General features: G+C 47.3%; 1 protein-coding gene across 4 annotated transcripts in view; it reads left to right on the top strand.

Moving 5' to 3' along the window:
- Positions 1-25,384, top strand: part of LOC146019749 (uncharacterized) — a 95,144-nt gene that overhangs the window by 54,594 nt on the left and 15,166 nt on the right. For all 4 annotated transcript variants that reach the window (XM_083152280.1, XM_083152277.1, XM_083152278.1 and 1 more), the window contains 3 exons: positions 4,626-4,869; positions 5,894-6,064; positions 9,142-9,167. In XM_083152280.1, coding sequence (XP_083008406.1) covers positions 4,626-4,869; positions 5,894-6,064; positions 9,142-9,167 — 441 coding nt within the window. The remainder of the gene's footprint in view (positions 1-4,625; positions 4,870-5,893; positions 6,065-9,141; positions 9,168-25,384) is intronic.

Below are 25,384 nucleotides of genomic sequence, written 5' to 3'. Positions count from 1 at the left end.
AGCACGAATCCTGACATTGGAGGCATTCAGCATCCTAGCAAACAGGATGCCGGCAGGCCCTATACTGTCAGCATCCACCACCATGAGACAGGCACCAGAATCCAACTGCTTAACGTAAGTATGCAGGGACCGCTAGCATTAGGTCGGGGAAGGGGGGTGGGGAGGTTAGGCTCAATGGGGGAACTTAGAGGTAGGCTGTGGGGAGGGGGAAGGTTAGGGTAAGACCGCGGGAACGATGGTTTCAGGTTAGTTACTTAGAAGGTGGGGTTAGGGTTAGTCTGCAGGGTGGTTATGTTTAGGTGCTGGGGCACAGGGATTAGAGCAATGGGGACAGATAGGATTAGGCTACTAGGGCAGAGCTAGGCAGCAGGAAGGGAGGGAGGGATGGTAAAGGGGGAGGATAAGTACATTATACCTACCTGACAGCTGTCAGGATTCCCTCTATTGGGATGCCAGCGTTGTATTCTGACGGCCAGTATATATACATTATTGTAGGATTAGAATGTATGGCCAGCATGATTTAAAAAAAAAAATCAACCAAACCAACAAAAACAACCATAAAATATACCAATAAAAAAAAGTTATACTAATTACATGATACTAATCACATATATATATATATATATATATATATATATATATATATATATATATAATACACATTACTAATATTGTTTTTCTTTACTGCAGTAGTTGAGGCCTCTCCTGTCTTAACATGAGTGGATGAAAATCTCCTCTCCCGCCCCCCCCCCCCCCCCCCCCCCCCCAAAAAAAAACAAAAAAAAACAAAAAAGCACAACAGATATCGAGAGAGACAGACAGAGAGAGAGAGAGAGAGAGAGAGAGAGAGATACAGCGGCAGAGAGAGAGAGAGAGAGACAGACAGAGAGAGAGACAGAGACAGAGAGAGAGATACTTGACAGGCCAGCACTCAATAGATCAGGAAAGTAACTGCCGGGGTGCTCAGTAATTAGTAATGTAGCTTCTAGTTTCCAGCAGCACTCTCACGGACTTGCACCAGCGTTAAGATCTGTGTCCGAGTGATATATTGTGCAAGTCCGTGGGAGTGCTGCTGGAAACTAGAAGTTCATACATGTGTGTATATATACATTTAGCATTTAAGTTCTTGCCTGGGCTCTGCCTCAGTGCCTCGGTCTGTTGCTGATCGGCCGTCTGTGGTGAAGCCCCACTGCAGCAGCTACTTATAAATGTTACTGGTGCTGCGCTTGTGTCATAACAGTGTGGTAGAGTCAAAAACTGTGCGCTGGCAGCGCTGCACAGGAAGAAAGTGTGTGGGAGGCAGCGCCGCGCAAACTCGCTCTGGCCAATACTACTGCGTGCACCGTGCAGGCGGCTTGGGTCAGTGGCACGATGAGCAGAGCTGCCAATGTCATTGATCAAATTCAAAAGCCTTTAATAAGGAGCAGGCGGGTGCCCCATGCGATCAGCTCGCCGGTAAAAATAGCACTGCCTGCAAGCGCGGAGGGGTGGTGGTGTGACAGTCATTAGGAGGTGCCTGTGCACCCCCGGCACCCCCCGTGCGCACGCCTATGAGCAGGAGCCCGGCGGCAGATGACTCCATTGCCTCCCAGAGTTCTGCCACTGCACCACTGGATCTTGTCCCTGCCTATGTCATGCTCAGGCTGTCCAAGGGACCATGGCCGCCAGTGTCTGTGGAACAGCATCGCTAGTCGCAGTCACTGACACCGACATGCCGGCACCACACCCACATATGTCATCCTCCAGTTACCACATAGAGGTGCCCTTTAAGATTGCATGTGTCTTTATGCCATCTTTATCTGCATCTCACAGCAGCAGTCATCGGGATGCATGCCCAGTGCCCAGTTTTTTACCGGCAGCGACACTTACCACTCACAGCAGATGCCCCGAGGGCACAGACTGTCTCAGCGCCATGAAGGAATGAGCTAGTGTGTGCTCACCGATAGCAGCGGCTCATCTACAGCGGCCTTGTGCTACACCAAGGAATACAGCACTTTGGCAGGTCTATACGCTGTTCTGCCACATTGACCACCTCCGCCAATACAAAAGTGTGGGATTCTTGCTGCCAGTCTCTGCATGCATACCGGCATTTACTAATGCCATATACATGAAGTATGGCTCCTGTGGTAACAGCCGTCCTTTGCGATGATATGCCTTCTGTGTTCTGCACCTGGAGACCTATCTGTGTATGCGTCATGTGATACACACACCTACGGGGATGCTGGGAGGCATCAGAGCATGACATCACCACAGCATGACATCATCACTCCAACATATGATTAAAGCATGATTTCATAATAACATCACTCCATCACATCACACCATCTATGCATACTGTATGTTGCTGTCTCCACAGGTCGACATGCTCAAGGTTGGCATTGACAAAATGTTAACGCCATCTACAGATGGAGCACCTCTCAGCCAGCGCTGGGGGTCGCCAGATTGCCCCCGAGATCTGACTGGGACACGCAAGCGTCCCACACGCACACGCATCCCAGTTACCAGGCAGTCGGGACGTGAACCCTGCCCATCTCCGCTTCAGGGAGAAGGGCAGGATTAGGGGGGAGCGCAGTGGCGTAACTATCGTCCCGCAGCCCCCGCGGTGGCGGGGAGGCGCTGAGGGTATGTGGGCGCCGGGGGGGCTGCGGGACTATTGTTACTCACTGGTTGCCTTCTGCCGCCGGTGGTTTTATTTGCACCGGGTCCCAGCTCTCCCGAGTCCCGGCTACTGCTGCAGCCGCAGCGCTTCTAATACAAAAAGGTGACACTTGGAAAATGGCTGCCCCCATACCGCAGACAGTTTTTAGTCTGCAGTATAGGGGCAGCCATTTTCCAAGTGTTACTTTTTCATTAGCAGCATTAAACGGGACTCAAGAGCCGGGACCCGGCGCAGACGGATGCGGCCAGAGGTAACACACACACACACATACACACGAACACGTCACACACACAAACACACACACAAACACAACCCCCCCCCCCCCCCCGTACCCCGGCTCCCCTCCGCTACGTGTTTTTTTTACCCGGGGGGGGCGCCTCCTGCATTGTCAGCAAGGGGGCGCAAAAAAACTAGTTACGCCGCTGGGGGAGCGGGGAGGTGGGTGAGAGCGTCGGGGAGCTCCATTAGAAGGGGATCCAACCGCCAGCTCCCAGCTGGATGGAGAGCACTCCATCTGTGCGTGGACTCCAATTGGGAACGGTAAAGCACGGCAAGCAGATGCGTTACACTAATTGGAAGTCCTCTTCCCTGAAATTACATATACTGTAGGGGCTGATTCTGAGGTGGGGGCAAAAGAGAGCAGTAAATTTGCAGCTTTGTAACTTTTCACCTTGTGAGTGTGACCCATAAAGGGGACATAGCCTCTTGAAATGGGCGAGACCTAGGGTGGGAGGGTTGTGGCCTCCTGGCCCGACAGGATATTCAGCACAGTTATCTATTCCGAGATTACTTGCTGATCAAAGACACCCACTACTTTCCCCACCTGCGGGATACTGCCACCTGCGTGTAGGAAAGCATAACCTATCCAATAAGCAGGACTGTCCCAATCAGGGGTTAAAGTGAGGGGGAACGGGGTGGAACTAAGTTCCACCACCTCTAATGGTGAGGTGGAACGTTTTAACCTCCACATTGGCCCTGCACAGTAAGTCTCACAGAAAAGCATTCTAGTTTGCAGTGGGATGCCAATAACCCTACCACTGGCCATGTCTCTGCACAATGGGGGGAGGGGAGGGGGGGGGTAAATAGGTGGCATAGAGAAATGAGTTCCCCAACCTCTGCATGACCACTTTATGCCCTGATCCCAATAGAGTTGGTACCGTTGGAGGTATACAGTAGTAACTACACTACAGTGTGCAGATGTAGTATGTGCACAGAGTTTTACTGTAGATTAAGCAGTATTTCCAATAGCAACTCTACTGTAAATTGCAGTTGAAGAGTAATTTGAATGTAGGGCTTCATGCAGAAGCAAAATGTATTTATCATACATGCAAATAGATGAAATGAAATTGCAGTGCAGTCCTTGCAGTGCAGCATGGTCTGTCCAATTGCACAGCTACTTGTTTTTTGTGCTTTGTATGTGCGGGGCAAAATGACAGTAAGCTCCGCCCCTTCGCACAGACCAGCAAATTGTGGGTGTTTCCCTATGACTGGGGTGGGGTTTAATGAAGTAACCCCCTGGTGTAAATCAGTATGGATGACCATCAGTGTGATATAGGAAGTGACCAGGTTCTGATTAGCTCATGGGCTAAAAAACGTTGATGAAAAAATCCATTGGAAATAGCTGGTAACCACCGATGGTTTCATTAACCGATTGTCATCCTTGTTTTTTGACTGACTGGCCATTGGGCTAATCAGAACCTGGTATCGGAGCTTCACAGGTGTCGGGGGGGGGAGGGCTTTGCTCAGTGTGAAAGCACTTGCATTCTACATCGGCCATAAACCATCGATGATCAGGAATAACTTATCTCTGTCCAGGAGCAGGACATGAGCACACTGTGACCACACTGACATCTGCTGGTCTCAGGGTCATAGGCTTCCATGTTCTTGTGTACGCTGTATTCCGTCAGTGGCCTCCAGCCTTCCCGCAGTGCTGTTATCTTGTATCTCCACCTTCTCCATCATGCAGGGCCATGTTGTCGGGATGGTCTCTGCACTGGAGGAGAAGAACGTCAGGTGGCTGCGTACAGCGCTGGGCACAAAGTATTTCTCCGGTCTGGTGAAGAAGATCACATTTCTCAGCATCTCCGATATGAAAGGAAATAAGCTAGAAAAGAGCATCGGTAAATTCACCCTCTGTATCTACATTTCCAACGAGCGCAAACTGAAATCTGGAATTACAGCTTCTGAGAACGAAATGCTGCCAATATTAGGTAAGAGATTGAGGACCTCATTGCGATCACTTCAGGTCACCCCCCAGTTACCGCCCAGGAACGTTGGTCACTCCGTGTACCTACTGTAGCATTATGTAGGTGTAAGCGCAAGCAACGGTGATGGCGACCACATAATGGAGCCTAGAAGATATTCGTGTTGCTATGGGCAACATCCCATCTTCAATATAACTCCCCTCTTAGTACGTACGGTTTACCCCATGGTGGACCTCCCATGGCCTCTTTCTGTCTGGTGAGTGTTCCTCTCAGTGCTGGACTAAAATAAGGAGAATTGAAAAAGGTCCAGGTCAAGGAGAGGATCTGAGAATTCCGGGCTTAGCAGGGCCCAATGACTCCTGGAACACACAGGGCCACTGAGCATCGTGATGATACACAATGTGTTGTCACGCCAATTGCCTGAGATTGGCAATGACACAATAGTATATGTGGGCAGAGTTGGAGTTTCTCTTGCATTAGTTTGTGGCACTCAATTCACCTTATTCAAAATGGTCAAGGTGTGACAGAAAATCCCTCACAGGCAGCACCTGGTATTGTAAGGATCCGTGGTGATGCCGCTGTTGCCGTGTGCCCAAGGGTGACCCTTGTGCGATTCTACAATGTGCTGACACTTGCCTGTTAGCACCTGCAATGCCCATTTATACTGGAGGATACACCAGCGGATATACTGTAGCCGCATGCTGTCAACACGGAGCTTCCCTCTTATCATCCTTCTGACAGGAGGAGGTCGCTCACTAACTGTTCACTGTGCATAACCACAAACAGCAGGCAGCAGCACCGACTGTGACATTTGTCTTTTCATTCAGTACATTCCCCACTTTACCACAATACTCAATGAGTATAACAGTGCTTAGGATAATCCTCCTTTCCTCCTTGGGTCGCTAAAGTGGAACGCGACTCCTTAGTTATACGTACAATGTCCTGAACAAGGAGAATATTGCCAACAGTATGACTTTGGTTTACCCATTTTTCTCTCCGGTGAAAGTAAACGACAGGGTTATATTTGCAGGAACCAAGAACCTGATCTTGGTGATTGATGATCATGAAGACAGCAGTGATGAGGAGAAGACGCAGATCCTGATGAGCCAGCCCGTCATTGGGCGATATGCCAGAGGTCTCTTCCTCTTCAGCAAATTGGAGAAAATGTCTGACTACCAGAAGTTGCTCAGTAGTGGCCCAGGTAAGCCTGACTGCTGCTGTGTGCCTGAGGAACAGTGGTCTATCTATAAGGGGTAACGGGAGTGTTGGGTACACTTATCCTGGGTCAAGGGTCACCTGCACTGCTCACCCTGCACCCATTGTCTCTGCCCTTCTGCAGCCTTACCCTAACCCTCCCACTAGTGCCTAACTCTGTCCATAGTACCTAACCTTCCCTCCCCTAGCCTAATGTTAACCCTCCCCCAAGTGCCTAACCACCCTTCCCACAGCCTAATCCTAACCTCCCCTCCCACAGCCTAATCCTAACCCTCCCTCTTGTGCCTAACCATAACCAACCCACCCACAACCTAATCCTTCCCTCATAGCCTAATCATAACCTCTCCACCACCTAGTGCCAAATCGTAACCCTCCCTCTTTTCCCAACCCTAACCCTCCCCTTAATGCTTTACCCAAACAATTCCCTAGTGCCTTTTTGGTAGAGATTGAAGCATTTATTCTGCAAAGTGTGGGATCTGTAGTGCAGTTGTCTCCGCAGCAATTTATTATTATTATTATTATTATTATTATTATTATTATGTAACAACAGTCTACTGGGTACTGCTTTCCTAGCACGGCGCCCACGATCTAGATTGTATGTGTGGGGCTGATATCTCAAGCATCTCATGCATCTTATGTGTTTGTGCGGCATAAGATGCATGAGATGATGCAATCGACGAGATTTTTACATTGGAATCAATGTAAAAAGCCCCCCAAACCCCAATTTTAATTGCTAACCCCCCCTCATGGGTGAAATGCCCCCCCATCGTTAACGCCACCCCACTATTGACGCCAACCCAAAGAGTGGCGAGCACAGCGAGCCCACGAGGGGCGGCGGTACGCGTCCTCCGACCTTTTCATACCCCCACTATCCAGTGGAGTTTTATTTATATAGTGTGGTGAGCGGACGCGGAATACATGTAAAGTAGTCCGCGTCCCCTCGCGGGGCTCGCTGCGCTCGCCACGCTTCGGGCTCTGTGGCTCGCTGCGCTCGCCACACTATATAAAATCAACTCCACGCTGACGTGGATAGTGGGGGTATGAATAGGTCGGAGAACGCGTACCGCCGCCCCTCGTGGGCTCGCCACGCTTCGGGTTGGCGTTGATAGTGCTGATGGCGTTAACAATGGTTATTGGGGGCTCACGATTTTTTTATCTCATGGATCTCATGGATCTCATGCATAAGATCCATGAGATAAAAAAATCGTGTCCATCGCGTTGATTGTATGCCTTAAGTACCTTAAACTTAAAGGAGCCCACACACGCACCGTTGCCGGCGGTGCGATGCTGTACGATGGGATGCGCGCTCCCGCGGCACCTCATCCTACAGTACAAAAAGTATGTGATGCACATACTTTTTGTACTAGCCTTTTCTAGCTTAGCATCGCATCGCATGCACATCGTATGCACAAGGCATACGATGCAATGCTATGTGTGCTAGTTAAGCCCACAACGCACGCCAGGACCTTAAGGCATACAATCAGTGAGATGGGCGCCGTGCTAGGAAAGCAGTACCGTCTACTGTACTTATTATTATTATTATTATTAGTACTTGTGTATTATCACGGCGCCCCCGATATGTAGTCGCACGATTTTTGATTGCATTGCATGCCATACACCCGATGCGATGCGATGTAAGCCCCCTATACGATGTTAAATTGTATAAGCACCCTAATAGTTGGATACAATGTTAAATGCACCCCCACGACACCCCCCAGTATGAACGTGAGCCCGTTGAATTTGGGTGTTCCTGGAGATGAAATCAAATTATTTCTTGGTTATAATGCCCTTCTCCAATCCTTCTTCCAGGTGTTCATGTAATAGTCTTGAAAAAATTTAAGTTGGGTCTTTATTTAGTACAGTACCTCATAGGTACTGGTAGTGTCTGATAATAGGATATTTGCCTCGGTTCTATACATGGTGATGTCCATAAGCACGACGCCTCCGCCTGTATCGGCTGGTTTTATTACAATGTTTGTGTCTTCTTCAAGTTCTTTCAACGCAATTTTTTCTTCTTTTGATAAGTTTTGTTTCTATTTTTGTTTTCCCTTTTCTAATAATTTTTGGAACGTGTGGACTTTTGATATATGCCGGATTGAATGTGGAAGTTGGTTTGTAATGCTTGTGTTTTTATGGTGCATCTTTTATTTTTAATTGTTGTTGTTCTTTTGAGAATTACTTTATGCAGAGTTTCTGGGCAAATTTAAGTCCCTTTTGTTGTAAGTTAATTTGAGTCTCAGTTAGTACTTTATTACTTAAATTTAATATGGTGTTTTTTTGTTCTGTACCTGCTCCTGTATTTGTAATAATAATAATAATAATAATAATAATAATAATAATAATAATAATTAGACAATACTGTACCTACTAATTTATTAACTTCTTTATTTAATGGCTCATTTCATCCTGACAAATTTGCACCTCGAAGCGAGGCAAAGGCATATTTCTGTAAATATTGGCTCTCATGTTTTGGATAGCCTTTAAATATCCAACCTATCCATGAAAGAGTACGTTCATCCTCATCTTCAGACACAGATTTGGTGGGAAGAATTGAGTCAAAACAGATCTCTGTTTCAAGATGCTTTCAATAAGAAATGATAATGATAAATGCAGGACATTTATGCCCCTTTCAGACCACACTTTTTACCCAGTATTTTGCAGTTTTTTTACCGTTTTAAACCGGTAATTTGTGCAGTCTGAAAGGTGCAGAGTGAATTTACCGGTTCTATTGAACTGGTATTTCTAAACGGTAATAAAGCAGGGTCTTATCCGTTTCAGACCCGTTTTTATTTCATCCACTGTTTTCTTTGGGTTAAAACGGGTTCAATGAAGGAACAAAAACTGCACTGAAATACCGTTTAAAGACATGCGGTGTGAAAGGGGTTTTAGCTGGCAGACCCGTTTTTAGACACGTTTTAAAATACCTGGTCAAAGCCAGCTTTGCGGTCTGAAAGCAGCATAACCTAGCACTTTATTTGTATTACTTTTGCACTAGAATCGTTGTTTGCTTCTCATGCCCCAGTGTACACTACATTGCTGTCATTTATTCTTGTCTCTCCACAGGTTCCCGTGCTGACAGTGTCCGGCAGGTAAGAGACTATACCGTACATGGATATCTGTAACATAGAAATAAAATTGTGCAATATAAAATATAAATGATCTCACTCCCCATGTTATCACTTTTTGAAGGTTGATACCTGGCTGTAAAGGTGTAATTACTGAATATAGATAGCAGGCTGAATAAATAAATAGCAAAATGATTGTAAGCTCTGCGGGAGCCTGCTTTGTACATAACATCTGGGTATTTTGGTCTGTGTTAATGAATTCCTACATACAGTATGTAACTCAGGGTTGCCGACCCTCCCGGAATTTGCGGGAGTCTCCCGAAAATTGGGTCCCCCCTCCCGGCCCCCGGAAGGGTGGGCAACCCTCCCGGAATCAGGGGGACCCCCACTGAGCCCCCCCGATCGCGGCATTTAAATGCCACAATCCGCGGGTCTCAGAGGAGGGGGCGGGGCTAAAATGGCACAATCGTGTCATTTTAGCCCCGCCCCCTCCATGGAGATCAGTTATTTCGGCTATTTGCCGTAATAGGGGGGGGGGGGGCTTAATGACGTCCCCGTTAAGCCCCCCCCCTCCCCCCCAAACTCGTAATGAAAGATTCCTCTCCAGGCTTCTCCCGGAGAGGATTTTTTGCAAGTCGGCAACCCTGGTGTAACTGGGCAAACTTCCGTGCTGCATCGCCCCTATAAATGCCATGCTAAGGATGTCAGGCGTGTACCTACATTGCACAGGCAGTGTAAATGCCCTGATAAGGATGTCAGGCGTGTACCTACTTTGCACGGGCAGTGTAAATGCCATGCTAAGGATGTCAGGCGTGTACCTACTTTGCACGGGCAGTGTAAATGCCATGCTAAGAATGTCAGGCGTGTACCTACTTTGCACGGGCAGTGTAAAGGCCATGTTAAGGATGTCAGGCGTGTACCTACTTTGCACGGGCAGTGTAAATGCCATGCTAAGGATGTCAGGCGTGTACCTACTTTGCACGCGCAGTGTAAATGCCATGCTAAGGATGTCAGGCGTGTACCTACTTTGCACGGGCAGTCTAAATGCCATGCTAAGGATGTCAGGCGTGTACCTACTTTGCACGGGCAGTGTAAATGCCACGCTAAGGATGTCAGGCGTGTACCTACTTTGCACGGGCAGTGTAAATGCCATGCTAAGGATGTCAGGCGTGTACCTACTTTGCACGCGCAGTGTAAATGCCATGCTAAGGATGTCAGGCTTGTACCTACTTTGCACGGGCAGTGTAAATGCCATGCTAAGGATGTCAGGCGTGTACCTACTTTGCACGGGCAGTGTAAATGCCATGCTAAGGATGTCAGGCGTGTACCTACTTTGCACGGGCAGTGTAAATGCCATGCTAAGGATGTCAGGCGTGTACCTACTTTGCACGGGCAGTGTAAATGCCATGCTAAGGGTGTCAGGCATGTACCTACTTTGCACGCGCAGTGTAAATGCCATGCTAAGGATGTCAGGCATGTACCTACTTTGCACAGGCAGTGTAAATGCCATGCTAAGGATGTCAGGCATGTACCTACTTTGCACGGGCAGTGTAAATGCCATGCTAAGGATGTCAGGCGTGTACCTACTTTGCACGGGCAGTGTAAATGCCATGCTAAGGGTGTCAGGCATGTACCTACTTTGCACGCGCAGTGTAAATGCCATGCTAAGGATGTCAGGCGTGTACCTACTTTGCACAGGCAGTGTAAATGCCATGCTAAGGATGTCAGGCGTGTACCTACTTTGCACTCGCCGTGTAAATGCCATGCTAAGGATGTCAGGTGTGTACCTACTTTGCACGGGCAGTGTAAATGCCATGCTAAGGATGTCAGGCATGTACCTACTTTGCACGGGCAGTGTAAATACCATGCTAAGGATGTCAGGTGTGTACCTACTTTGCACGGGCAGTGTAAATGCCATGCTAAGGATGTCAGGCGTGTACCTACTTTGCACGGGCAGTGTAAATACCATGCTAAGGATGTCAGTTGTGAAACCTACTTTGCACGGGCAGTGTAAATGCCACGCTAAGGATGTCAGGCGTGTACCTACTTTGCACGGGCAGTGTAAATGCCATGCTAAGGATGTCTGGTGTGTACCTACTTTGCACGGGCAGTGTAAATGCCATGCTAAGGATGTCAGGCGTGTACCTACTTTACACGCGCAGTGTAAATGCCATGCTATGGATGTCAGGCGTGTACCTACTTTGCACGGGCAGTGTAAATGCCATGCTAAGGATGTCAGGTGTGTACCTACTTTGCACGGGCAGTGTAAATGCCATGCTAAGGATGTCAGGCGTGTACCTACTTTGCACGGGCAGTGTAAATGCCATGCTAAGGATGTCAGGCGTGTACCTACTTTGCACGGGCAGTGTAAATGCCATGCTAAGGATGTCAGGCGTGTACCTACTTTGCACGGGCAGTGTAAATGCCATGCTAAGGATGTCAGGCATGTACCTACTTTGCACGGGCAGTGTAAATACCATGCTAAGGATGTCAGGTGTGTACCTACTTTGCACGGGCAGTGTAAATGCCATGCTAAGGATGTCAGGCGTGTACCTACTTTGCACGGGCAGTGTAAATGTCATGCTAAGGATGTCAGGCGTGTACCTACATTGCACGGGCAGTGTAAATACCATGCTAAGGATGTCAGGCGTGTACCTACATTGCACGGGCAGTGTAAATGCCATGCTAAGGATGTCAGGCGTGTACCTACTTTGCACGGGCAGTGTAAATGCCATGCTAAGGATGTCAGGCGTGTACCTACTTTGCACGGGCAGTGTAAATGCCATGCTAAGGATGTCAGGCGTGTACCTACTTTGCACGGGCAGTGTAAATGCCATGCTAAGGATGTCAGGTGTGTACCTACTTTGCACGGGCAGTGTAAATGCCATGCTAAGGAGGTTAGGCGTATACCTACTTTGCACGGGCAGTGTAAATGCCATGCTAAGGAGGTTAGGCGTGTACCTACTTTGCACGGGCAGTGTAAATACCATGCTAAGGATGTCAGGTGTGTACCTACTTTGCACGGGCAGTGTAAATGCCATGCTAAGGATGTCAGGTGTGTACCTACTTTGCACGGGCAGTGTAAATACCATGCTAAGGTTGTCAGGCGTGTACCTACTTTGCACGGGCAGTGTAAATGCCATGCTAAGGATGTCAGGCGTGTACCTACTTTGCACGGGCAGTGTAAATGCCATGCTAAGGATGTCAGGCGTGTACCTACTTTGCACGGGTAGTGTAAATGCCATGCTAAGGATGTCAGGCAGGTACCTACTTTGCACGGGCAGTGTAAATACCATGCTAAGGATGTCAGGTGTGTACCTACTTTGCACGGGCAGTGTAAATGCCACGCTAAGGATGTCAGGCGTGTACCTACTTTGCACGGGCAGTGTAAATGCCATGCTAAGGATGTCAGGCGTGTACCTACTTTGCACGGGCAGTGTAAATGCCATGCTAAGGATGTCAGGTGTGTACCTACTTTGCACGGGCAGTGTAAATGCCATGCTAAGGATGTCAGGCGTGTACCTACTTTGCACGGGCAGTGTAAATGCCATGCTAAGGATGTCAGGCGTGTACCTACTTTGCACGGGCAGTGTAAATGCCACGCTAAGGATGTCAGGCGTGTACCTACTTTGCACGGGCAGTGTAAATACCACGCTAAGGATGTCAGGCATGTACCTACTTTGCACGGGCAGTGTAAATGCCATGCTAAGGATGTCAGGTGTGTACCTACTTTGCACGGGCAGTGTAAATGCCATGCTAAGGATGTCAGGTGTGTACCTACTTTGCACGGGCAGTGTAAATGCCATGCTAAGGATGTCAGGCGTGTACCTACTTTGCACGGGCAGTGTAAATGCCAAGCTAAGGATGTCAGGCGTGTACCTACTTTGCACGGGCAGTGTAAATGCCACGCTAAGGATGTCAGGTGTGTACCTACTTTGCACGGGCAGTGTAAATGCCATGCTAAGGATGTCAGGCGTGTACCTACTTTGCACGGGCAGTGTAAATGCCACGCTAAGGATGTCAGGCGTGTACCTACTGTGCACGGGCAGTGTAAATGCCACGGTAAGGATGTCAGGCGTGTACCTACTTTGCACGGGCAGTGTAAATGCCATGCTAAGGATGTCAGGCGCGTACCTACTTTGCACGGGCAGTGTAAATGCCATGCTAAGGATGTCAGGCGTGTACCTACTTTGCACGGGCAGTGTAAATGCCATGCTAAGGATGTCAGGCGTGTACCTACTTTGCACGGGCAGTGTAAATGCCATGCTAAGGATGTCAGGCGTGTACCTACTTTGCACGGGCAGTGTAAATGCCATGCTAAGGATGTCAGGCGTGTACCTACTTTGCACGGGCAGTGTAAATGCCACGCTAAGGATGTCAGGCGTGTACCTACTGTGCACGGGCAGTGTAAATGCCACGGTAAGGATGTCAGGCGTGTACCTACTTTGCACGGGCAGTGTAAATGCCACGCTAAGGATGTCAGGCGTGTACCTACTTTGCACGGGCAGTGTAAATGCCATGCTAAGGATGTCAGGCGTGTACCTACTTTGCACGGGCAGTGTAAATGCCATGCTAAGGATGTCAGGCGTGTACCTACTTTGCACGGGCAGTGTAAATGCCATGCTAAGGATGTCAGGCGTGTACCTACTTTGCACGGGCAGTCTAAATGCCATGCTAAGGATGTCAGGCGTGTACCTACTTTGCACGGGCAGTGTAAATGCCATGCTAAGGATGTCAGGCGTGTACCTACTTTGCACGGGCAGTGTAAATGCCATGCTAAGGATGTCAGGCGTGTACCTACTTTGCACGGGCAGTGTAAATGCCATGCTAAGGATGTCAGGCGTGTACCTACTTTGCACGGGCAGTCTAAATGCCATGCTAAGGATGTCAGGCGTGTACCTACTTTGCACGGGCAGTGTAAATGCCATGCTAAGGATGTCAGGCGTGTACCTACTTTGCACGGGCAGTGTAAATGCCATGCTAAGGATGTCAGGCGTGTACCTACTTTGCACGGGCAGTGTAAATGCCATGCTAAGGATGTCAGGCGTGTACCTACTTTGCACGGGCAGTGTAAATGCCATGCTAAGGATGTCAGGCGTGTACCTACTTTGCACGGGCAGTGTAAATGCCATGCTAAGGATGTCAGGCGTGTACCTACTTTGCACGGGCAGTGTAAATGCCATGCTAAGGAGGTTAGGCGTGTACCTACTTTGCACAGGCAGTGTAAATACCATGCTAAGAATGTCAGGCGTGTACCTACTTTGCAGGGGCAGTGTAAATACCATGCTTAGGATGTCAGGTGTGTACCTACTTTGCACGGGCAGTGTAAATGCCATGCTAAGGATGTCAGGCGTGTACCTACTTTGCACGGGCAGTGTAAATGCCATGCTAAGGATGTCAGGCGTGTACCTACTTTGCACGGGCAGTGTAAATGCCATGCTAAGGATGTCAGGCGTGTACCTACTTTGCACGGGCAGTGTAAATGCCATGCTAAGGAGGTTAGGCGTGTACCTACTTTGCACAGGCAGTGTAAATGCCATGCTAAGGATGTCAGGCGTGTACCTACTTTGCACAGACAGTGTAAATACCATGCTTAGGATGTCAGGTGTGTACCTACTTTGCACGGGCAGTGTAAATGCCATGCTAAGGATGTCAGGCGTGTACCTACTTTGCACGGGCAGTGTAAATGCCATGCTAAGGATGTCAGGCGTGTACCTACTTTGCACGGGCAGTGTAAATGCCATGCTATGGATGTGAGGCGTGTACCTACTTTGCACGGGCAGTGTACATACCTGCACACATAACTGCTGATTACCAAATGACCTTTAGAACCACATACCACAATGTTATCACTGTACTCATCGCACTATACACTACATTGTGAGAAATTGTTCTCTATAACCCTGAACCGGATCCTATTATCTATATTGTACCTGTTAGAAGGACGATATATTAACCCAGCAGAGTCTGGACTCTCACGGGGAAATTAACTACAGCTTCAAACAATGTAAAGAGGTGCTGTTGCCCGTAGCAACCAATAGATTGTATCTATTATGTTCTAGGATGCTACAGAGAAATAATAGACAGAATCTGATTGATTGCTTTGGGCAACATTGTCTCTTCATTTATAGAAGCTTTAGAAAATGCATACCTCGCAAAATGACCCATTCCAGGAGGGACAAGATGCTCTGTTTCTGGACTTCCCTGCCAGTGGCAGTTGCAGAGTTACAGGGCTGCAGCACAGTCCAATATTCAGATAGGGGAGCCCCACCTATTGCCGCCCCAAACACCACAGTCCGGACTCACTGGCAGGTGTAGCTCCCCTATTTGAATTTGCGACAGTGGTGCAGTCTCACCTCTGCAACTGCAACTGGCAAGGATGTCCAGGAGCAGAACATTTTGTCCCCCCTGGAAGGGGAGTTATGTAAATGTACCCCCCTGACTGAGAACAGGTTCTAGCTACAAAATAGCATGCAGATATATATAGAACTGTTATTTTCAGTGGCTTATTTGTGAATTGCCAGGTCACAGTGTAACAGTAATCCAAACAATCTTCACATTTAACAGTAATCCAAACAATCTTCACATTTAACAGTAATCCAAACAATCGTCACATTTATTAATCCGTGATTGCAGATGTGATTTTGGTACGCATGTACTTTATTTGAGCGCATCGTTACTTTATCTGAGTCATGTCAGTATTGTAATATTTTGTTGCATTGTTCATATAATGAAGTACCTGAAATTCCATAGCAAGGTTGAATCATAATTGCCTACACACAGATGGAACCCTCCTCATCTAGCACATTAATAGGATTAAGTGAGTAATAGGACTACTCTGCTAATCCCCTACTGTATTGTTCCATGTATTGTATTGCCGCTGAGAACAATAGGATAGCCATGCTGAGCCACGACCTGAGGAAGATAGTTGAGAGGGGCTACATCTGTATGTATATGTACAGTACTGTATATCAGAAGGGCCTGAGCCTCAGTAACAATGGTATCCATCCAACAGTAAGAACCAGTGGCGGCTCCAGAGGGGAGGCTGCAGCCCAGTCCAAAGTTCAAATAAGGGAGCCACACCCACTGCTACCAACTGTCACCTTAAACTGACACATTGTCGGTGGGTGGGGCTCCCCTATTTGAACTTTGGACTGTGCTGCATCCCTAACTCCGGAGCCACCACCGGTAATAACATCAACAATCTGTATGTAAAACACTATTGTTTGACCTGTATTAGGTGGACATGGTCATAAGGATGACACAACATAATAATCAACACAGCATATGGCCAATATTAGTTTTTCACAATTTTTTACATTTTTTTAACTTTTTCATACGCTGTCATCTACATGGAGTACGACTGGGATTGGTAAAGTGTTCCGGACACAGCGTTAGTGGGTTGAAGCATCTTGCCGAAGGCAAGAGGACTTGGTACAACTAATTAGGGGCCCATATGCTACACAATAACCACAGTGATAATCTTCTGCAGCGGTGATAATAACATGCGGATACATTTGTGCAGGGGAGATGTCACTGATGGCGCTCAGCACTTTTTGGCCCAGATCCATGAATTAAGGAATAACTGGGATGGACTTGCTGGGAATGTGCAGTCTGCCGGGTCTTCTGTGATCTCCAATAACTTTTGCTGCTTGTCCTGCTCCAAGTATGGTGATGCCCCGTACATGCCATCTTCACCATCACTTGTCCAGAGTCCTGTAATGCCTTAAGGCTCTGGTGCCCAAACTTTATTGATCATGGTGCCCAAGGGTATCAGAAATTTCTTCACTGCGTCCATAGCCCAAAAGTTTCTTATTCAGATATTTAGAAAAAAAAAATTAATTAATTAAATTGTGTCACACTTAGGGCCAGATGTATCAAGCTTTAAAACGTGATAAAGGGGAGAGTGATAAACGACCATCCAATCAGCTCCTATCTGACATTTTTTCAAACACAGCCTGCAACATGACAGGTAGGAGCTGATTGGCTGGCTGTTTATCACTCTCCATTTTATCACTTTCTAAAGCTTGATACACCTGGCCCTTAGGTTGTTATCTGGAGAGGGACAGGATTCATAACTGTTATGATTGGCAGCCATTAGCACTGGTTTTGCCTATTGCATTGGACACGGCACCCCTGCAAGTGTCCTGGGGCACCCCAGGGTGCCACAGCACATAGTTTGGGAACCACTGCCTTAAGGTGTCCCTAGGCAAGCACAATAATGTGGAACTAACTAAAAACCAGAACCGGAACGGACAGGCTCCATTCGTCAAACACTGCATTCTGGAGCTTGTAGTGTGCAGTCCAGTGACACCAGGAAGATGAAGAAGGGGAGAATACAGCCTGGACCGTTCCAGGTTATACTACATGCTCTGACCATACACTGTGGCCATAATCTCTCCATCTCCCTGGTGACAGGTGTCACAGGCATCCCCACTGGACTGGACAACCTCGGACAGGCACCACCCGGTTGGGACAACACAAGCTCCGGAATGGCAGAGTTTGATGAATGGAGCCTGTCCAGTAGTTCTGGCATTCGGTCCGGTTCTGGTTATTTACCCATTCCCCAATAATGTAATCCGTAATTTCCATGTCATTCATGTTTCTGCAACATTTCTATCCAGAAGAGATTATTGTCAATTTCCCTGGTAAATCAAGCAAAGAACAATGACAACCAAGTGTAGTATGCAGGGGTGCCAAGAGGGGGGGGGGGGGGGGGGGTGACGGACCAGGTACAGTTTACCCGGGCCCAGGCCTGTCAGGGGCGACCTGGTCTGGACACACAGTTTTAAAAAAAATTGTGGGGAGTACACCGGTTCTGAGTGTGCCGGAGTCAGCTGTTCAGCAGGGGCATTGGGAGTGCGGATGTGGGCAGACGTGGGGGTAGCAGAGGCGTGGCCACGGCGAGGCGGGAGTGAGGTAGCGAAGGGAGAGAGCTCCTTGGACTTCCATCCTGTGAGGCATGTAAGGTCGCCGAGCCGGTGACTTCCCCGCCCCCTGAGCTCCGGAGTGTGTGATTACATACCCGTCCGAGTGCTGGGCTGCTGCGGCTGAGGAGGCGCTGCGGGACGGAGAGGAAAAGAGGACAGCGTGTGCCAGCGTGACGCGGCGGTGACGCGGCAGTCGGGGGAGAGTGACGCGGCGAGTCAGCGCCGTCCCACCCGGCAAGCCAGACACGAGGAGGGAGAGGAAGATTGTGTGGTCTCCCTCGCAGCCCCGCTAACTCCCCAGGCGCAACAGCAGGAGAGGGAGTGTGAGCTCGCGCTCTCACCCCGTCGAGCGGGATATTAAAAAAGAAAAAAAAGGGAGAAAGGTGAAAAGCACACACTGCCGGCATCCCTCCAATAGCCGTGCCAGCCCCCCAGTATACCCTGACTGGGCAGTGAAAGTGGAAAGGAGTGAGAGGAGCTTCCCATTACCCCACACAACTAACTGAGAAAAGGGTGAACTGCTGGCATACCTACCCTGGCGATTGAAACTGAGTGCCTTTCCTGTGGAGAGACTGCCTGCCATGAGGAGAGCTTGAAAGACACACCAGGAAGAGGTAAAGGCAAAAAACATTATTTATTATACAAGTGCTGAGATATTCTGCCAGTTCGTGGGATATAATCTGCCTTCTAGCCTCTAAGAAACGCTTATAAGCCCTGCTATTGTGACTGTATATTGGTGTGCAGGCAGAAGACGTAGGAGAAGTTCTGCTAGTTTGTGGGATATAAATTGCCTGCTAGCCTCTAACAAACGTGTATAAAGACCTGCTGTGGTGACTGTATAATGGTGTGCAGGCAGAAGACGTAGGAGAAGTTCTGCTAGTTTGTGGGATATAAATTGCCTGCTAGCCTCTAACAAACGTGTATAAAGACCTGCTGTGGTGACTGTATATTGGTGTGCAGGCAGAAGACGTAGGAGAAGTTCTGCTAGTTTGTGGGATATAAATTGCCTGCTAGCCTCTAATAAACGTGTATAAAGATCTGCTGTGGTGACTGTATAATGGTGTGCAGGCAGAAGACGTAGAAGAAGTAGACCCCTAAACTCTTGTGTTGGAATCCCCCCTCCTCCCTGGCCTTTGTCTCGGATTTTTTTTTTTTTTTTTTTTTTTTTGCCCTCCCGGGACATTTTCTTTTTTCCCATAGAAGGAAAGTGCATAATCATGGGAAAAACTGGAAATGCAGCCGCAGCAGCCCGGTTAGAAAGATATGCCCGGTTGCAAACAAATAGCAGTGCGCAATCCCCAGCCGCAACACCCCAGAATACCCCTACAAAGGGGAAAAGCCCTCAGGGATCTCAGGGCCCTCCCGAGATTACGCTACAACAACTACTGGAGGCCATTAATGGTAGTGAGCAGCGCTTAACAGAGAAAATGGGGGATATCCAATCAGATATAAGTTCTATGAAACAAGATATAAAGGAGGTCAAAGACCAGATAAAAGAGGCTGAAATGCGGGTCTCCAACCTAGAAGACAGCAATAACATCTTGGTGTCTAAAGTCAATGTTCTGTCAGACCAGGTGCGGGACATTAAACATAAAATGTCTGACATGGAGGGTAGACTGCGGAGGAACAATGTGAGGCTGGTCGGGCTTCCTGAGCGAGAGGAGGGGGCAGATGCAATTTCATTTATGGAAGAGTGGTTAAAGGGGAAGCTTGGCAGTGATTCCTTTTCAAAGGTTTTTATGATCGAAAGAGCCCATAGGGTCCCCTTCAGGCCTTTACCCCCGGGAGCCCCGCCACGAACTGTCATTATGAAATTTCTAAACTTTCAGGATCGGGACACAGTACTCCGCCTAGCAAGGCTGAAAGGCCCGTTAGAACATAACGGGGCAAGAATTTCAATCTTCCCGGATTTTGCTGTAGAAATACAGAAAGACAGGGCGAAATTCATCGAGGTCAAAAAAAGACTTCGGGAAAAGGGGGTTAAATACTCAATGGTCTTTCCGGCAAAATTAAGAATAATGGCTGAGGGGGAAACCTTTTTCTTCCAGACCGCTAATGAAGCCGCGGCCTGGATAGATAAATGGGTACCGGGGGCGCATCAGTTGGCCACCAGCAATGCATAAGCAATATTAAAATGCATTAAAATGGGTCCAGGGGGCTCACCGCCTTATGGTGAGCCAAAGAAAGTAGGAGCCTCAAGGGATGGGATTTTCTTTTTGTAAGGGATCAAGTATGCCGTGGGGGGTTTGGTATACAGGGTGGGGGGTGGGGGGGAGGGAGAGGGGAAGGGAAGTTGTATGTGTAGATGTTGTATGTACTTGCCCAGGACTGCCCAATAACCTTTGCTGGACTACCGTGCCGATTAATCGGATGAAAGTGGGTCACCCCAATAGGCTGGTCCCTCTTACCACTTTGGAATGTGTTCATTGGTACGCCCTATAATACTGGTTGGTCTCTCTGTCCCTCGTGGGCCGTGGAGGCACGCAGTTGATAGTCAACTGGTTGATAAAGCTCTTATTTTGGAGTTTAATAACTGCGAGACCTGCACGGGCCCAGTTGGGTCAGGAGCCCTATGGGGTCTTAAATACCTACTGTTGTAGGTGTTATTTCGAATGTACTGTTTTTTCCTATAGGGATTATGATTTTTGTTATATATGTTTTTTATGCGTCTGCTATGCCTACCCTTGGTCTTGACGTCGGGATGATTCCAGGCCTAAGGGAGGTAGAGGAGCTCGCCATATCCCGCGATCTGGTGGATAATCTGTCTGGGAGGAGGAGGAATAGAGGGAAGCAGGGTCTGCCCTGGTTTAAGGGGTATCTCTTACTAAGAGGGGGAACCATAAAGGTACAGGAGATAGAAGGTAACCTAGAATGGTAGTAATTGTATCGTGGAATATTAGGGGCATAAATAACAAAATTAAAAGATCGTTGGGTATGAAACAAATTAAGCAATACAATGCCGACGTAACATGCTTGATGGAAACCCACCTAGCAGGTAGTACAATAAGATCTTTGAACAGGCCATGGGTGGGCTGGACATATCATGCCCCGTTCACTACGTCATCTAGGGGGGTATCAGTATTGGTTAAGAAAACCCTTCCTTTTGTGTGTAACCGGAATTGGATAGACCCCCTGGGGCGATATATTTTCCTAGATTGTGTAATAAATGCGAAACCACTGCTCCTGCTGGCGGTCTATATTCCACCACCATTTACCTATGAAGTTCTGAAAAAAGCACTGGAATTTATGATGACTGCACCAGATGTCCCAGTCATTTGCACGGGTGACTTTAATAACATACTGGATATCCAACGTGATAGGTGGAGTAGATCGCCAGCAGGGGGTGGTAGAAGCAATAGAGGATTTGACACTTTTGTTAAAAGTATGGGTCTGGTTGACTCATGGAGAGAGAGAAATCCAGACACTGTACAGTTTTCCTGCTTTTCTGCCTCCTTCCAGGCTTTCTCAAGAATTGACCTAATGTTGTTATCTACCAGATTGATGCCCAGTGTAGTAAAAACAGAATATAAAAATAGAGGAATATCAGATCACTCCCCAGTTATGCTGGAATTGAGGGAACATAGGGGCAGAGAGAACTCTTTTTGGAAGTTCGACGCAAGGTGGTTGAGTAAACTTGGGGATGATGAAAAGAGAAAGGAGGAATGGCTGGAATACTGGGAGATAAACAAGGGCACAGCGTCAGCTGGGATGGTCTGGGATAGCTTTAAGGCGTTTATGAGGGGTGGCTTAAAAAAAGACATTAGTGAGCTAAAAAGGGTTAGCAGAGCTAGGATCCTGGAGCTAGAGGAGAAATGCGAAGAGCGGGAAAAACAGTATATAGCAGTGGGAGATGATGCGTCAAAGGTGGAATGGTTAGAGGCACAGGAGAGATGGCTTAATTCCCTAAAGGAGGAGAATTCTAGTTTGATGCTTCATAGCTCCCAGATTAAGTATGCGACCTCAGACAGAACTGGAAGATTCCTGGCAAATTTAGCCCAGGTAGATAGCCCCCCAAGTACCATTATAAAAATTAAGGATACGGTTGGCAGGGTCCTACATGAAAACATGGAAATAGTGAACACCTTCAGGGATTATTTTAAGGGAATTTATGAGTCCAGATCAAAACACAGTCAGAGTGAAACCAGAGAGCTACTGAGAAGAATAGATATTCCTACTTTACCGCAGGATGCAAGGGATGAGCTAGAAGAACCACTCAACCTGCAAGAACTAAAACTGGCAATTGGCAACTTCCAGCTGGGAAATCCCCTGGCATAGACGGCATTCCAGCCGAAATTTATAAACGATATTCAGAAATATTGGCTCCTAGATTATTGGAGACATTTAATGCAAGTTATAATAACGATAGGTTCCCTGACTCAATGTCCGAAGCGAAAATAATTGTTTTGTTGAAAGCAGAAAAAGACCCGTTGCTTTTGGAGTCATATAGACCAATCTCGCTCATTGTCACAGAAGCAAAAATTGTTGCCAAGGTTCTGGCAGCAAGACTAAACAAACACATTTGCAAAGTGGTTCACACCGACCAAACCGGTTTCATGCCAGGTAAATCAACATCAATTAACCTGCGTAAATTGTGCACTCATTTGCAAATGTCACATGCGACGGATTCCCTCCCAGTGGTGATGTCACTCGACGCGGTCAAAGCGTTTGACGCTATCGAGTGGCAGTACCTATGGGAGGTAATGCGCGTAATGGGGATTGGCCCAAGGTTTATAAAATGGGTACAGATGCTCTATGCAGCTCCAAGAGCTAGAATGGCTATAAATGGGCACGTGTCAAATTCATTTGTACTTCATAGGGGGACGAGACAAGGATGCCCTTTATCTCCATCCCTGTTTGCACTGGCTATTGAGCCACTGGCTTGTATGTTACGAGGACACCCAGACATAGTGGGATTTAAGACGGGTCCTAAAATAGATACAGTGGCACTATACGCAGATGATTTACTATTATTTCTGGCCAACGGTGAGAGGGCAGGCCCAAAAGTAATGGAGGAGATCAGGAGATTTGGGGATCACTCTGGGTTTAGAGTGAACTGGAACAAATCCAGCGTCTTGGCGGTGAGACCGGGGGATTCCGGAACCCCATTAGTCGATACGCCACTTAGGTGGGTGCAATCATTTAAGTATCTGGGGATATGGATATCCCGTGACCCCGCCGAGTTTAAGACGCTGAATCTGGATCCATTAATATCCTACCTAAACAAAAAAATTAAAATATGGCAGAAACTACCATTAACCAGTACAGGCAGAGTAAATATGATAAAAATGATTGTGCTCCCCAAGTTTTTGTATGTATTGCAACAGGCCCCACAATATGTGCCAGACACCTTCTTCAGAACGATAAATAGTATGCTCTCTACTTTTATTTGGAATAATGCGCGCCCTAAGATCTGTTTACAGACATTGATGAGAGAAAGGGACGAGGGGGGACTGGCGCTGCCGAATTTTAAACTATATTATATGGCAAGTCAATTGACACAGCTTACAGATTGGTTGGGCCCTAATTGTGTGAATGAGGGGGCACGGGCGTTGGTAGCACAGAGTGAGAGAGGGACCTCACCTTTGCATAAATTATTAAAGGGGCGGGTGAAGAAGGGGGATGCGCCAGTAGTGATACAGGCAGTGAAAGTATGGAGAGAAACAAATAAGTTGATGAAAGTTACTGAAGTTGACTTAGAACATCCCTTAAATGACCCTCAGGGAATGAAAGAATTAAGGTACCTGCAAATTCCGAGGGTATGGGAACATTATGGGGTAACCATGCTGAGTCAGCTCTATGAGGGGGGAATATTTAAACTATTTGGGCAATTACAGGAGGAGTTTGCAGTGCCTACAACGCACTTCTATAGATATCTTCAACTAAGAAGTGCGTTGGAGTCCCAGTTCCTGGGAAATGCCCCAGAGTTCGGGATATCCCCTATCAAAAAACTGCTTAAATCGGTAAACAAATCAAAATTGACGTCAAGGACATATAAGCAACTAATGCAGACGGATGAGGGAGACCTGGGCCCCCTGAGAGAGAAATGGGAGAATGATATAGGCCCGATTACAAGGGATGAATGGGCTAAAGCACTTTCTTCAATAATGAAAATGACAAATTCAACCAGAGTACAACAGGTACAATTATTTGTGATACACAGGGCATATCTAACAATGACAAGACTGAGGAAGTTTGGGGGAAGGGCCTCGGATAAGTGCCCGAAATGTCAAAGAGCGGAGGGCTCATTCTACCACCTGATCTGGGAGTGCCCAGTAGTGCAGGATTTCTGGGAAAAGATAAAACAAGCTTTAGTCGATTTGGGGGTCAATGGTGAGAGTTTGACGCCCAGAGGCTGTTTATTGAGCATGATGGGGGAAGAGAATATAGCAAGGGAGGATCATTCCCTTATTAGTAATCTGTGTGCCTTGGCCAAGGTTATGATTGCCAGGACTTGGCTGGCAGACAAGGGCCCTGAATTTGAAGGTTGGAAAAGGCTGGTTGAATACACAGTTATACACGAAAAATATATACACACCCACAGGAATACGATAAATAAATTTAATAAAGAATGGAATAAATGGATAAATAATAATATAATTTATAATAATAGCATCACATAAATAGGCAAAGGAAGACCTATATAGAGTGTACAGTAATAGATGCAAAAGCACTTACACATATACACAAGTAAGGTTTAAGGAGGGGGGGGGGGGGGGGGGGGGCGGAAAAAAAAAAAAAATTATTATATAAAGGGGAAGAAAGAGGTATATGTATAGAGTGTTGTTTAGGAGCAATGTATATATATATATTAAGTTAGAAATAAACTACATTAAGATGCACTGGGTGATTATCATATCCAGCCAAACCTAGAACCAGGGTCATAACAGGCGGAATACTCTAATACAAGGCCAAGCTAGTAAAAAAAAAAAAAAAAAAAAAAAACGATACGAAACTTTAAGTTGAAGTAGGTGCAGGAGGAGGAAAGCTAGACATCGGAACCCATTTAGTTAAAAGAGATGCAGGGGTAGTAGGGCCTAAAAGGTACTGGGGGAGGTAATAGATAGCTGCTAGAGGGGTACGGGAACAGAAGAAGGGGAGGGTGGGGAATGGGCAAGGTGTATGTATTGTTAAGTAAGTGAATTGTTATATATGTATATGAAATGTCTTATGTATATGTAATGAGAAAATGTTTATGTATTGTTTTTAAATGCATGAGAAATTGAATAAAAAGGATTAGAAAAAAAAAAAAAGACGTGGGGGTAGCAGCATCACAGAGGTCCTTCTGAGCATTGTTCCACTCTCCGACTTCAG

This window comes from Crinia signifera, chromosome 7 (assembly GCF_055691185.1).
Source record: "Crinia signifera chromosome 7, ASM5569118v1, whole genome shotgun sequence".
Classification (NCBI taxonomy): domain Eukaryota; kingdom Metazoa; phylum Chordata; class Amphibia; order Anura; family Myobatrachidae; genus Crinia; species Crinia signifera.
This window is presented reverse-complemented; position numbering and strand designations above follow the sequence as displayed.